Raw genomic sequence first — 15,175 nt, 5'->3', positions numbered from 1 at the left:
TCAGAAGGGTCTAGGCCCAAAACGTCAGCCTCTCTGCTCCTATGATGCTGCTTGGCCTGCTGTGTTCATCCAGCCCTGCACCTTGTTAACTTAATTCGCTATTTGTCAAGACTCTTCGCTATTTTGAAAGTGAAAGGACTGCGGATCCTGTAACTCAGGAACAAAAACAGAAGTTGCTGGAAAAGCTCAGCAGGTCTGGCAGCATCTGTGAAGAGAAAGTCAGAGTTAACATTTCGGGTCGCGTCCCGAAACATTAAGTCTGATTTTTTTTCCTCGTAGATGCTCCAGACCAGCTGAGCTTTCCTAGCAACTTCTGTTTTTGTTCTTCGCTATTTTGAATCGCTGTCGGATTCCTTCTTTGTTCTGGTGAAACAGCTCCAGTTTTTCCACATAATCAAAGCCTCCCATTGCTGGTACCATTTTAATGATTTTTTTTCTACACCTTCCCACGATGTTGGCAAGGCTCCTAAATTTAGGAGGCTCAAGAAGAAATTGGGTAACTAGTTGAAGGTAGACCTTTGCAGGGCATCAGAGAAAGGAAAGGAGAGAAGGACTAATCGAAAATCACTATTAAAGAGCTGGAACAGACTTGATAGATGGACTGAATTGCCATTTACTGTGCCATGCCATTCTGTGGTTTGATCAAAAAATGGATTCTTGCAAGGATTTTAATCGTTTTTAATCATCTTCATACTTTGGATTGCAACGATTGCAAGGATTTGCAATGTTTTTAATCATCTTCGTACTTTGTTTCTTTTACTTGTAAAACCTTGGATAACATTAGTGTTTCTAGACCTATCATTTTTAAAGGAGAATCCAATTGAACAGTTCTGCCATAGCCTCATCTACCTAACAATATACATAGGCCTCCCTATTCATCTTCACAGTCTGACATCGAGGTTGACTGCTGGCAACAGTAGTGTCATAAAATGCAGTTTAAGATCACATTGCCTCATCTTAATGACTTGTTAATGGCTACATTAACAGCCAGTCTTTAAGGCACCCATTCATCTGTACATTAACAAGCGAGTAGAACATATTAGCTAATTGTTTGAGCGAGTAGATATGTCATGGCTTGATTTACAACTGTTAAGCCATTAAACAAGTTAACAGCACCCATAATTCTGGAAAATTGAGACTGATGGTCTACTCAGACAGTTGGGTAATTTGCTGCTTTTGAACGTGCAAGGCTTTTCCAATTCCCAAACTGAAAGGTTCCCCACCAAAACTCATTACATTTCCAAAATTAGTTTTAAGATGCACTGAGGAGGCTAGTATTGCAGAATCATACTGGTTCATGCAAGACAAATTGTCCGGCAGCAACAAAATGGTCATACTTCATATACAAGCAGAATTCCAAACTCCATGCCCAGAAAATTTGAAAGAAAACAAACCCATAGATCAGGAATATTACATTGCCAGGACTTCAGCAGTTAGAATGCCAGAGCTTATGGGACTGTGCATTGCCTGGCACTGGGAGACTTTCTTCCTAACACACAGGCACTTGTTAATGTTGTTCCAATAGAGGACAGAATAAGCCAGTCTGTTAAAAAGCAAATAAATGGATCCACCCCAATTTATTGCAGTGTAACTGGGGTTCTCTGTTCCCTCAGACATTTAGACAAGCAATTTCTATGACTCATGAATTTTCCGACAGTGATCCGCTGTTTCGGTAACCATTGCGCTGTAATATTTTCCAGCCAAACCTTTATATTATATTCATCTAGTATTACAGCAGCTGTTTGCTTACACATTATGCACCAGGTTCCTAATGCCTTCGTCAACTGACATTCCTGTGATTTAACACCTTCAGTATTCACACTGACCTGACGTGTAGTCTCCAGATACCAAGGCTTTAGGAAACTTAACTATCAGGGAAATGCACAAAACCTCTTCTTTTTACTTCAATCAAAAATGGAATGTCCTTTGGATGGATATTTCTATCCTTAAGCCAGGCGTGCTGTAGAAAATTATTGCATTTCTGATTTTAGCCCCTACTGAAATACAATACATACCCAGGGAAAGGTAATCAGGAACTTCCTGCCTGCATGGGCGCTCTTTCTAATGGCCTTGGATAGCAGTTAAACCACTGGGGGGAGGTTCCTTTTGTGACAACATCCATTTTGCAAAAAGAAATGATTAGAATATCAGTTGGATTAATCAGTTCTAAATGTCGGGGACATGCTCAACAACACACCAGCCATGCCGTTTTCTGAGGCAAAGTTACATATGAGAGTGGGTGACCAACCTGTGCCTGGGTCTCTGAGGTGCCCATTTGGAGGCACTAGAGGGGAACCTTAGACCAGGACTCAACCATTCAATTTGTGCTGTTGCTGGTGTCAGAGCATGAAACACTATTTGTTTATTTCCTGGCATAGTGAGTCCTTAAGCCAAAAAGAAAATGCAGGGATTGTTCTAGTCAGTGTTCTCTCTTGGGCTACATATCCAGCAGAAGCAAATGTCAAGCTGTCGGCTTCAGTTAAGTAGCTAGCACATTTGTCTCTGAGCTTAGAAGCTAAGTGGGTTCAAGTCCCACATGCGGGCATTAACTCCGAGCCAATACTCCTCCAGTGTGGGAACATTGCATTGTCAGAGGTGTTGTCACTCAGAGAGAGAGAGTTTTGAACTGATGTCCCCCTTTTGCCCTTTCTGCTTGGTGTAAAAGGTCCAGTGACATATTTGAAGAAGAGCAGGGTGGTTTTGCCTGGTGTAAGAGCTTCCAACCACCACTTGGAACAGAGCCTGACATAGTCATTGTCACTTTGCTGTTTATGCGATGCACAAGTGGCTGCTGTGTTTTTTTTACATTTGAACAGCAACCACACACCACAAATTGTTTATTAGCTTGTGGAATTTACTAAACAAATTTTGAGTGCTTGGTAACAGGGAGTGTTGCCTCCTGATGACTGGGTCAGCTGCAGACCAGAAGTAAATTAGCTGGGACTTTCTAATCCTCAACAGCATAGTGTCCCTTTTCAAAAAAAAACTTCAGGTTTGTAGCCAACAGTGTGAAGACCCAGACAGCAGGAGCCAGTCCTGGTTTTAGCAAGGTAGAAAGTAACTCATCCTGAAAGGTCAATACACCACTTTTATATCGCTTCTTTGGGAAACCTAAATTCAGCTTTGCATTAATCAACACCTCATTTACACATGTCCTAATCAAATGACAAGTAAAATTGCAATAATGCATTGCAAAAATTTATCACCACATGCATTAATTCACCTTTAATGTGAGTAGATGCCTGTTAACTTTTTACCATGCTGAATCCTCTTTCTTAGAAACACTAGTGACTCATTCAAAATTCTGTTAAGTGCAGCATGCAGTTCTGTCATGAGTCATTCGTCCCTCATGGAATTAGTTTGAAAATGTCCTTGCATTTGTTAAAAGACTGATTTTGTGATCTGGGCACAAACGTTCCATTGCAGGCAATCGGACGTACATCCACCCAGACTCGCCGAACACAGGGGCACACTGGATGCGCCAAGAAATCTCCTTTGGGAAACTCAAGTTGACCAACAATAAAGGAGCATCTAACAATGTTACTCAGGTAAGGAAATCCATTCTAACGATTAACTGCACTTTCATTAAGACGGGGACTGTCTGGATCCAAATCCACGTCCTTACACTTCTACCAACATTTCCCCTGCTGGATGTAATCTGGCTTGAAATTCTGGATTCGACTCCTAATGGACCTCAGGAAGAGTTTTTAATCCAAAAGTGCTTATGTTTGTCTAGCACAGACTTGATGGGCTGAAGTGTCTTTCTTTTTGTGCCGTAATCTTCTATGGCTATTTCCAGGACCACGATCTTCAATTCCCACTTCACCAGCTCCTGACGTTGGATATTTCTGTCCCCTTTTCTCTTTGTCTATGCCCAGATTTGGGGATGGACAATCAGCCAACACCGGAGGCCTGAGAGGGCTTTTGACAGAGGAGGGAAATGTACCCTGACAGCTTGTAAGAAAGGATTTCTTTTAAAAGCATGGATAAAGGCTCACAGAGAGAAATTACGTCTAGTAGCACCTTATTTTTTTGGTCATGTAATGTGGTCAATATTGGGGATCAAACTCCCACCTGGGTTGTTGAAGTGAATAGGGTACCAAATGGAAATGGGCAAGAATGGTTCCACTTACATTCTTCTTCAACACCCCCACCCTAGCACCTCCCCTCCACAACTCTCTTCCTAGAATGTATCTGTGGGTCATCTCAGTGCCATGCCGGCCAAAATTCGCCAGTCCACCCACCAACTGGTACTATCCTCCGATGAGGGCAGAGGTCAACTTTTGCTTGGATGTCAGGTGACTGGAGAATGGCACATGAAGCAATTGCTTCGCTGGGGCGTCATTCTTCTCGAGGCATGGTTCCATTGGTGCCGGGTGCGATCTAATGAGAATCAGCTGGAGTTCACTGTATTCAGGCTTCAACTTTTACCAGGAGCGTCCGGCTCCCCGAGTCTCACTGCCTCCTGCCTTTCTGTTGCAGATGATTGTGTTGCAATCCCTACACAAGTATCAGCCACGGCTGCACATTGTGGAAGTGAAGGAGGACGGCACTGAAGACCCATACCTCACAACGAAAATGCAAGCCTTCACATTCCCTGAAACACAGTTCATTGCAGTCACTGCTTACCAGAATGCAGACGTAAGTTGACCTGGGTAGAAGTTTCAAGTCTGTTGTTTATTACTGTCAGCTAAAATTACTGAGGAGGGTTATAAGAGCTAGGGAGCGGAATGCAATGTTATGTTCCTAATGGCAATTAGGATTAAATGTCAGGATTAAAACAAAACACTGTGTACGTTAGAATGAAAACAAAAACTGTTGGAGAAACTTAGCAGATCTTACAGCATCTCTGCAGAGAGAAGCAGAGTTAACATTTTGAGTCCAATATGATTCTTCTTTGGAACCGAAGAAACTCAAAATGTTAACTCTGGGTGGAATTTTTCCAGCAAATGAATGACTTGGGCCTTGGTGAGAATGTTGGTAAGAAGGGTGATATCAGCAGTAAGGAGATTCTCAATACCATGAGCAAAATGTTCGATTCTCCAGCTCAGTGTTGAATGGTGAGAGGAGAATGAGTGGTGAGTGGTGTTACGATGGGGCATAGCCGAATCCCTCTGATAATTAAACTAAAACACAAGCCCCAATCAGCTATGACAGAAGTATGGGTTCCCCTCTAATAATTACACCCGAAACACCCAGAGAAGCTCGTAATCCCTTTGTAATCTATTGAAAGAATGGTTAAAAGAAAGAAAATCCCTGATCTCCATTTCACAAGTAACAACAAACAATTTATTTATTTAACCCAAGAATGAACAAATCAACAGAATTACTAACAAACTGAATAACTTCCCCCTAGACCACTAACTACTTCCTAACTGGTCTAAAATCTACTGGGTGGCACGGTAGCTCAGTGATTAGCACTGCTGCCTCATGGCACCAATGACCCTGGTTCATTGCGCGATTGTCTGTATGGAGTTCGCACATTCTCCCCGTGTCTGTGTGGGTTTCCTCCAGGTGCTCTGATTTCCTCCCACGTTCCAACGATGTGCAGGTTAGGAGGATTGGCCATGATATGTCGCCCCATAGTATCCAGGGATATTTAGGTTAGGTGGGCTAGACATGGAAAATGCAGGGGTCTGGGTGTGATGATCTTCGGAGGAGCGGTGTGGACTTTTTGGACCGAATGGCTTGTTTCCACACCTATGGGCCACTATGGAATGCTGTTTAAATAAAGACAAGATAAAGACAAGAGACACTAATATAAACCGAATTAATAAGAAGCAATAAATTATAACAAAATCACTCCAAGTTCGCATAGACTGTCTTCTGGAATATTCTGTCGTCTCCATTCACTTCACAAACGCTTTTCTTCAGCTAATTCTGCTGTCAGGGATGTTTTATCTCTATAATTTCTTCAATGAGGACTTTGAGCTAAAATACCATGGTACCTTTGATTAATTAGATATGCTTTCTCTGAGAGCTGAATGGTGCTAACTCTGGCAGGTAGAAGATGGCTCTCTTTCAGATGGCAGTTGGCTCTCCCCAATTTTCCAAATGCACTCTGCTTATATACCTGTAATGACATAATCAAATTCTTATAATATGATTGGTTTCAGGTTGTCAACACCATCAGATTTAAATTCAATTGGCTTTCTGTATCTAGGTGCTTTGTTTAAATTAACTGGCTGAATTCAAACTCATTGTCACAACATCAAAACAAGACTGCTGTTTTGCCTGCTTCCTGTAAGGCTTTTTTGACAGAGATAGTAAGAACTGCTGATGCTGGAGTCAGAGATAACGCAGTGTGGAGCTGGAGGAACACAGCAGGCCAGGCAGCATCAGAGGAGCAGGAAAGTTGACGTTTCGGGTCAGGACCCTTCTTAAGATACACCTGTTTCACTGTTTTAGGCTCTCTGTATGGGCAGCTTCAGCTGCTACTCACAGACCTCTTTTTTTAAATTTTTAAGTACAGACAAAGCACAAATCATTTAAAGGCACCACACATTTTAGCCTCCTGCCTTTCACTTCATAATTACTCTACTCAACTTCGTAACAGTGCCCTCTTTGGATTTATTAACATCTCATCATTAACTAATCGCACCTCATTTAATCACAATTTTCCATTCTCCCACTTGCCAAATAGAAGCTACATGATGACAATTCCCACCGCGAAAGGCCGGGCAGTTTACCTGGTGACTCCAGTTCACCACAGGATCCTCTTGGCCTCCATCTTGAACACCAATCCCCAACATCTCAGGGCACATTCCATGGGCAATGACCACACCCATCCCCCATCCATGGAGGTTGGCAATGGACATGGACCAGCCTCAACACACTCTAATGGCCTATCTCTGAACCAATACAGTTCTCTAATGTTGCGCACTGGAGTGTATCACGACCTCGGAGCGTTACTGCCAGCACACTTTGTGTACAGGCTCAGGCAGCGATCTCATGGATTGGATCTGGCTGCTTCTCAGGTCCTCAATTGCTCTTTTCGTGCCCATTCACTTTGCAATTACCTGGATGCTCACAGCCTTGCCTTGCCTTTTCACACTTTGCTGTCCCATCCAGAGCTTAAAGACACATACCTTGCTTCTGTCTTGCCTTCCCTTTTAGCATAGACACAAAGCCAGGCAGCCTGTCCCGGTCGTCAGCAGTGATCAGTCTTTTGGTGGTGGTGGAGACGGGTTTGTGGATGTGTTGCTCTACAGCGCCATACTTCATTAATCTCACACCTATGCCATGTGTCAGCCACGTACACACCAAACACACTGTACGTGCACCTGTCAAATGGCCATGTCTCGAAGTCTAAGGAGAGTAGTGCTCAGTAAAGTCAAGGCAAACGCCCTTCACTGTGGAGGTCCCAGCACATTAAAGCAAGGGCAGCCTTCAATGTCAGTCCAAAGGATTGTATACAGTCAGTCAGCCACTTGGGGTGGTCAGGCTCGGGGGTTACTGTGCCTCTTCTTCAGAGACCAGAATATGAAGAGTCATTTCGGACTTGAAATGTTTACTCTGTTTCTCTCTCCACAAATGCTGCCAGACCTGCTGAGTTTCTCCAGCATTCTCTGTGTTGACCCACTGAGCGTTCCTTTGTGATGGTGAACTCCAGCAAGGCTCAGGCCAAATTGTGCTGAATGGGTTAAGGAGACGTTACAACCTATTTAACCCTTGGAGTGGAAATTCAACAAATAAGCAAATTATTGAAAAAGTATATTTTCCATTAAACTGAAGTACTCAGCAACGTAACCCCAAGTAAAGCTGGAGCAGACAGGCAATGTTTGCAAGTGTAAGGGGAAAGATACCTGTGTGTAACTGTTATGGAATATTTTCTTTCCAGATCACACAACTTAAAATAGACCACAATCCTTTTGCTAAAGGCTTCCGAGACAATTTTGACTCGTAAGTATTTTTATTGTGTAATATCTTCATAGACTCGATTATTTTTCAACGTTATACTGAGTGGAATTGAAGGGGGTGTTTTTAACCTCTGGCAGAAACAGGGATGGTGGACAATTAAAATTGCACTGGTTACTAGTCCACCTGGCAGAAAATAGGCAATAACTGTTCCCAATCTCACACAGAGAAGGAGCAGGCAGTAACCTGGCTGGACCTTTCTCATGTATGTATTCGGAGGTCGATTAGAAAATAATTTTTTTCAGAGTCACAATGAACGTTGGACAGACTGAGCCACATTGCATTTCCAGTCCAGCCAAACCCAGCAGATAAGAAGTCTTTCCCCCCAACAACTCCAACATCATCAACTGCACCTCTCTAGGTCCTGTAAGGCTTCCCAGCCCAGCCCTGCCTGTCCCAAACTGCACAAGCCACACCCTTACCATATTCCCAATACTAACTTCCCCACTGAGCACCCCATTCCCCTGGGTTTTCCAGTGGCATGGAGCTCTCACTCCCACTATTCTCAGGCAGGAAGTAACACTGCACTGTGCTGTTTTAATCAAAGACCATGAGTTATACTGCTTCCAAACTTTTGCTTAAATCTCCCTCACATCCTGCTCATTCTGAATGCACCTTGAATTAAAATCAAGGGGCATCTCAGGTCATTGAGATTGATAATAGCCTTGGATTCATTCACCAGACACATGCAGAGTTACTGCAGGAGGTTAATACCTAAACCAATAGAACTCACCAATGCAATGCTCCCTGAAGACCAGCCCATCCCAAAGGAATCGTCTTGCTGGGTTATGTGCAGGTACAAAGGAAGAAGTCACGTTCCCAGCAACTGACCTGGTCTTCTGAGTACCTGGAGTGAGTGGCATATGGGAATGCAGCATCAACTCCATTTCACTTTTCAATTGTTGGGTATGCCATATTGCAAGAAAACAACAATATTTCCCTCCCAAAGTCGGACATTCCAGAACTTTTCACTGGAAATTCCTACTTATACTTAAGAATTTAGTGGAATTCTTTAACCATTTATTTGGAAAGAACTAGCAATGTATTTTCAGAAAATCATCATCCAATTACCTAATCATTCATTTAGTGGACAGATTGCACACATTTATGCCTAAAAACCTTTGATCAGTGATTTGAGAAGTTCTTAGCAAGGATACAGTAACTCTAATGGGAGTGCACTGTAAATTCAGTAGAATGATATTTTGACTGAGTTAAAGAAGTTAAGAAGGAAAGATTGCACAAACTGATATTCCTTACTGTAGAGAAGGTTAACAATTGACTTGATTTGATGTTTTCAAGATATAAGAGGACTAAACAGGCTAGTTAAAGAGAAAACTGTTAATGCTGTTGGGTGACTGTATAATGAGAGGCTGTAATCTAAACATTGGAGCTAGGTCTTTCAGGAGTAAAATCAGGAAACTGATCTCCCAAATGAATGGTGATAGACGTCTGGAACACTCTGCTAAATGAGCAATTTACACCTGATCAATTGTTAATTCAAATCTGAGATCAATAGAATTTTGTTATTCAAAGGTATCGAGGGATATAAGGCAAAGATGGGGTTGAATTGGGTTGTAGCCCAGCCATAACTTCATTGAATAACAGAACAGGCTCAGAGTGGGCTTCTCCTATTCCTACCCTCCTATGAATCCCTCCCCCTTCAATTGTTTCTTTCAGAATGTATGGTAATTCCGAAGGAGACCGACTAACACCCTCTCCACCAGACCAGCCCAATTGTCAGCAGCTGGTTCCAGGGACACGGTACCAGCCGTTCCTACATGACCAGTACATGAATGCCTTGCCACAGGGTCGGTACTATAATGGCGATCGGACTGTGTCTCACACATCGAAACACAGAGAAGACATCACAAACCCTCACCGATGGTTTATGTCACCAGTACAACAGCCCACTGCCAACAGACTGGATTTCAGCTCCTACGATCCAGAATACACCGGGAATGCCTTTATGACTTACAGTATGAAAGGTTTTCCTCCTCTTCAAGCAACTCCCCATCCTCTGGGCTACTACCAGGACCATCCGTTTAGCTCAGGAAATGCATGGAGCGCAAGGGGACCCTCTCAATTTCACCACAGCAAGCCTGGCTCTACATTGACCTGGTATAGACCAGTGACCGATACCCGACCAACGCTGGTCAACATCGAGGACAAAAGCAAAGAAACAGAGGACTCATCTTGGCTCGAGCCTCATTCCGTAAAGTCGGCGGATTCTTCAGATTCAGGATTGTACGAGGCCGATTGCAAACGGAGGAAAGTGTCTCCTTATACCTCGAGCACCGAGAACTCTCCCCCCAATCAGAATGGTGAGAAGTATGAGAAGGAAAATGGAAGTGATACAGGGTACTACAGCTTTTATACCAACTGAGTCACTCCTCGGGCAATGTTGGACAAACCCAGCTTGCACAACATGCCAAATGATACAAACCAACTCTACATCGAGCCCCAGGACTGGTCATCACCCCACAGAGGGAAGGGATGGCAACCCCTTTTACTGATCTTGCTGATCTAGAAAGTTCCCTTAACGATGTTGGCCTTCAGAGGGATAGAGAAAATGTTCTAGCCCTGCTGGAGGGTGGGAATTCATTTTTTATCAAATTGGTCTTTCCTACACAGAAGTTATCTGCAATATTTTGAGGTGTATGAAGTGTTTGTACTGAGGGGCAAGTATGTTAGTTAATATGTGACATAAGTGGGGTTATCTGAAAATAAAAACACTTCATTCAAGCACAATTTTATCAATGACCGATGAACTTTTCACATACCGGTTGTCTTGCGATGTTCTATCTGCTGCAGGATCCCACCCCCCGTTTCTTAGGATTGCAATATACAGAGGGAGAAAATTATAATTTGAAACTGGAGACATTTGAATTCCTTTTGAACCAATTAAGTGGCTATCAAGAGGCAGCCCAAATATGATTGTTTCTCTTTTTTTTAACATGTTTCAAGATATGCAGATGTGATTTTATAAGATAAAATTAAATAAAATTTTCATTGCACTGTTAGGCAAAGTTCAACTCATGTCATTGAGGAAAACTGGCTCTCCTAGCACAGCAACACACCATTTTCAGGTCATAATGTTGTTGTAAGTTGCCCAGGGCCATAACTAAGCTTTTAATTATTTTTTTAATAAAATGTGTTGATAAGTTAATTGTGCAGAAAATAAATAGCTGTGTTCAAGATCTTTTGCAATACTGGCTTTTTAAATGTACTTTAAAATGAATCTGTTAACACTCATCTTTTGCTTTGTTTACCTTGTTGTTTACCCTTATCCTGCTGGTTTCTTTCTCTGATCTCTCATTCCCTTAATCACCATCTCCCCTTGCTCTATCCTTGCTGGGGTGTGGTCCCATGGCTTCAGTGTCTCAGCTAAATCTCCATTCTTTCCGAGTAAATCTGGTTATTAATAATTGTAGCGGGCAGCATTGCCAATCTGTCTTATCTTCACCTAATGCTCATTTTGGCAAAGCATCTTGAGTGAGAATCGAGGATATCTTTCACCCTCCAAACCTACAGGAGATCAATGCTGTAGCCCTGACCTGCAGTCTAAACTGAGATTAGCTAACTCAGATTTGATTCCAGCAGTATAATTGGCAACTGAGCCATTGGGAAGGGAAGAGCTATTCTGTTTAGCACAATGACCACATGTAAATATATATATTATGTAATTATTTGGGACCAATTGTAAATTGATTCATTTATATAATCCTGAGAGATCACCCAAATGCCAACATTGAAACTGAATGCAAAAGTGACTTAAAAATCAAACTGTACAACAAATAAATTGTGTATATATTAAAAGAAAACATTTCTGCTATTGTGTCAATGTTAAGTGTAGAACCACTTCTTAACTATGAAGTTTTATTCTTGAAGACTTAATTTATTCAAAAACCATTGGTGTACATTACTGGTTTTGTACAGGTTAATGTATATGTTTAATAAATAGAAAATAAATACACAATGGTTGTAGCTATTTCATTTTGTAATAAAAAAAATAATATCATGTCAAACTTTCCATTGTTGAAATTGATTTTTTAAATGAAACAATGGCTGTGACCAGGATTTTTAGTGATGTTTGAAGGATAGATCTATTAATGTGGATTGAAGAGTTTTACCATAAAGTACACAATGTAAAGCTCTACTGTTAAAATGGTACTCTGTGCAATTCAACTTGCCTCTTTAAGGCTACAAGGATTAACTGATTAACTTAAAATGCAAGTAAGGGGTGATCCATTTAAGATGGAGGTGTGCAGAAATGTTTACTCACAGAGGACTGAGAGTCTTTGGAACTCTTTTTCTCAAAAGACTTGGCAAGTGGATCTTTGAATGTTGTGAAGGCACATTTTTGATAAGCCATGACATAAAAGATTATTAGGGGTAGGTGAGAATGGAATAATCAGGTCAGCTTGGACTCAAGGGCCTGAATGCTCCAGTCCTGCTTCAGAGTCATATGTTCACATTACTAGGGCACACATGCTGTATATGGACACAACTGGAGATCAATCCCTCACCAGTGCAAACTAGCACAGTCTGAGGCTGATTGCTGCTATGCAATTTGTAGATTGGCAGCTACTTGTAAAAGCCTGAAATGTACCCAAGATCTGAAATTTAAGGGGGAAATGACTGATTACATTGTTTTTCTTAAGTGAAGAGCTGTTTAGCATATCTCAACTTTAAAGGTAAATCAATGTTTTATATGAGATGTGTTTTGTGAAAGGAGATATTTATTCTCCTTCAAGTCTTCCTTGGAATGTTAGTCTCAGAAACGGTCGCAATGCCAAACATCATTGATTGTTGCCATCTGGTTCACCAATGTTCTTTAGCGAAGGAGATTTGCTGTGCCTACCTGGCTTGGCCTATATGTGACTCCAGACTGACAGTATTATGACTGATTCTGAACTGCCTTCCACAGTGGCCAAGTAAGTCACTGAATTTAAGGGTAATTATGGCTGAAGGACAATCTTGGCCTTGCCAGTGACATCCACATCCTCTAAAAGAATAAATAAAAACCTTCCCTTCCCTCACCATATATTTAGATCATGCTTCACACTTCGCTATGTATTCTATCCCCATACACCCACAGTGTCCCAGGATGTGCAGGCTAGGTACATTAGCCACGGGAGAACTGCAAGGTTGCGGGGTTAGGGTGGGGAGGTTGGTCTGTGTGGGATGTTTTTCGAAGGTTCAGTGTGAACTCAGTGGGCTGAATGGCCTGCTTCCACACTGTCGGGATTCTATGATTCTCTATCATGAGATGTCGCCTTTCCCGCTTTCAGTACTCAAATCACCAGCCCAGTTCATTTTACATGTTCCGACAATAATGGTCCACATTACCTTATTATATAATGGCAAGACATCACATCAACAGTACACTGAGGTGCTAATCTGAGCCATTAATACTAGCAGCGCATTAGCTACCAGAGCAGGAGAAAAAGTTGAGATGGACTGGATGGAAAGTCTAAAGTTGCATTGTTCCAATGGGATGGGATGTGAAGCAAAAACATTAAGGATGCCATCAAATGGCATGGCTCTTGTGGTGCAGTGGTAGGTCCCTAGCGCTGAGCCAGGAGGCTTTGGCTCAAGTTCTATCTGCTCCAAAGGTGTGAACAGGTTCATTAAAAATATCTAGATAGCTAATATATCAATAGTTAAATTTGTAAAAGAGGTCATTTTTGATTTTGTTCATTCTCAACAATAAATGTTCCAGTTATTGAGAGAAAAAGAAGAAAAAAAATCCCCAAGATACATTCGAGATTTATTCATTGAACTTAAAGTTCACCAACTGCAGTGACCACAGGATTTGAACACATGTCTCTAGAGTATTAGCCAGGACCTTTGGATTATTATGGCATGACCACCATCTACTCTGAAAGTCACAGGATTAGCATTGAGGTTAGTTAACTCAGCATAGACCGAATTTCAGATCTTGCTGGTCTGGCCAATTTTAAACGTTTTTATCTTTGTAATCTGCTGGCTATGTACCTGATGGGCCATTTAAGAAGACTGTGCAACCATGAAAACTGAACACATCACTAAACACAGAATGCTACGTCATGTAGTTTTAACTTAGAGTCACCTTATCCTGTCCCAGGAGGCCTTTCAGGGTGTTCTTTTAGCATCAGTTTTTGTAAAGTACTTCAAGTTGGAATTTCTACAAGTGCACAAATATTGAAACTTCATGGGTAAAATTGGAACGTTGTCTGAGCTCAGCAGAGAGGAGTAGTTAATGTTGCCCTTTTTATAACCTCGCACTGCAGACATTTCAGGCCAGCAGTTACCCTTCTGCGCAGATGAATCAAAATCTTTCACAACAAAAGCAAGGACTATCAATGTCTATAATGTTGCACATTGCTGCTAAATACAAGTCTGCTGTGAGGAACCATATCATTTGCCTTTTAAAAGTCAATATACCTCACATCAACAGCATTGGCCTCATTGACTCCTGGTTTTTTTTTTGCAAAAATACACTTTATTCATAAAAAAGGAAATCTTTATGTACATACACAGTTATTAAAGTAGTTCAGATCTATACAGTTTTTGAATACAGAGAAGAAAACAAACATTGGGGTTTGACTTTATCAATAGTTACAACTAATCTAAAGGCATTTCTTAATTATGCTGGGTTTTAGGAACTATTTGCATGTATCTGATGCTTCGGGAGGGTCCATTAACTGAAAGGACCCCCCACCTTGAACTTTGGCAGAAAGACCTTAGATTTTCTCCACTCATTGACTCTTTCTGTTACCACTTCTAAAAAATCTCCAAAATGTTAATTAAACATAATTTCTCCTTTAGAAATCCATGTTGTTTCTTCCTAAACAATTCACCTTTTCCCACTGAGTACTAATTCCATCCCAAATAATTCTTTCTAGAAGCTTCCCCACCAATGAAGTTAAACTGACTGGTCAGTGATTGCTGGGCAAATCCTTATCACCTTTATTGACAAATGCACAATGTCTGCAGTTCTCTATTCCTCTAGCATCTCCCCTGAGTCTCGGGAAGATTGAATGGTTATGGCCAATGCCCCTGTAACCTCCACTCCCATTTTCTTCAATATCTTTGGATGCATCTCCTCTGGTACTTTAAATACTGACAATCTATCCAACACCTTCTCCTTATCAATAAGGAATTCTTTGAGTGTTCGAGCTTCTTCCTTTGTCACAAAAGGGTGGGTAGTAGCTGCCTCATAGGTAAAGACAGATGTAAAATACTAATTTAATACCTCAACCATGCTGCTTGCTTC

General features: G+C 41.6%; 1 protein-coding gene across 1 annotated transcript in view; it reads left to right on the top strand.

The window, feature by feature from the left end:
• tbx21 (T-box transcription factor 21) overlaps positions 1 to 11,923 on the top strand; it is a 41,559-nt gene extending 29,636 nt beyond the window's left edge. Inside the window, exons 3-6 of the mRNA XM_020527548.2 lie at positions 3,427 to 3,548; positions 4,483 to 4,641; positions 7,841 to 7,902; positions 9,595 to 11,923. Coding sequence (XP_020383137.2) covers positions 3,427 to 3,548; positions 4,483 to 4,641; positions 7,841 to 7,902; positions 9,595 to 10,300 — 1,049 coding nt within the window. The 3' untranslated portion in view covers positions 10,301 to 11,923. The remainder of the gene's footprint in view (positions 1 to 3,426; positions 3,549 to 4,482; positions 4,642 to 7,840; positions 7,903 to 9,594) is intronic.
• Positions 11,924 to 15,175: the final 3,252 nt, after the last annotated feature.

This window comes from Rhincodon typus, chromosome 30 (genome assembly GCF_021869965.1).
Source record: "Rhincodon typus isolate 14 chromosome 30, sRhiTyp1.1, whole genome shotgun sequence".
NCBI lineage: Eukaryota > Metazoa > Chordata > Chondrichthyes > Orectolobiformes > Rhincodontidae > Rhincodon > Rhincodon typus.
Note: the sequence above shows the minus strand (reverse complement) of the source record. Positions and strands in the feature narration are given on the sequence as shown.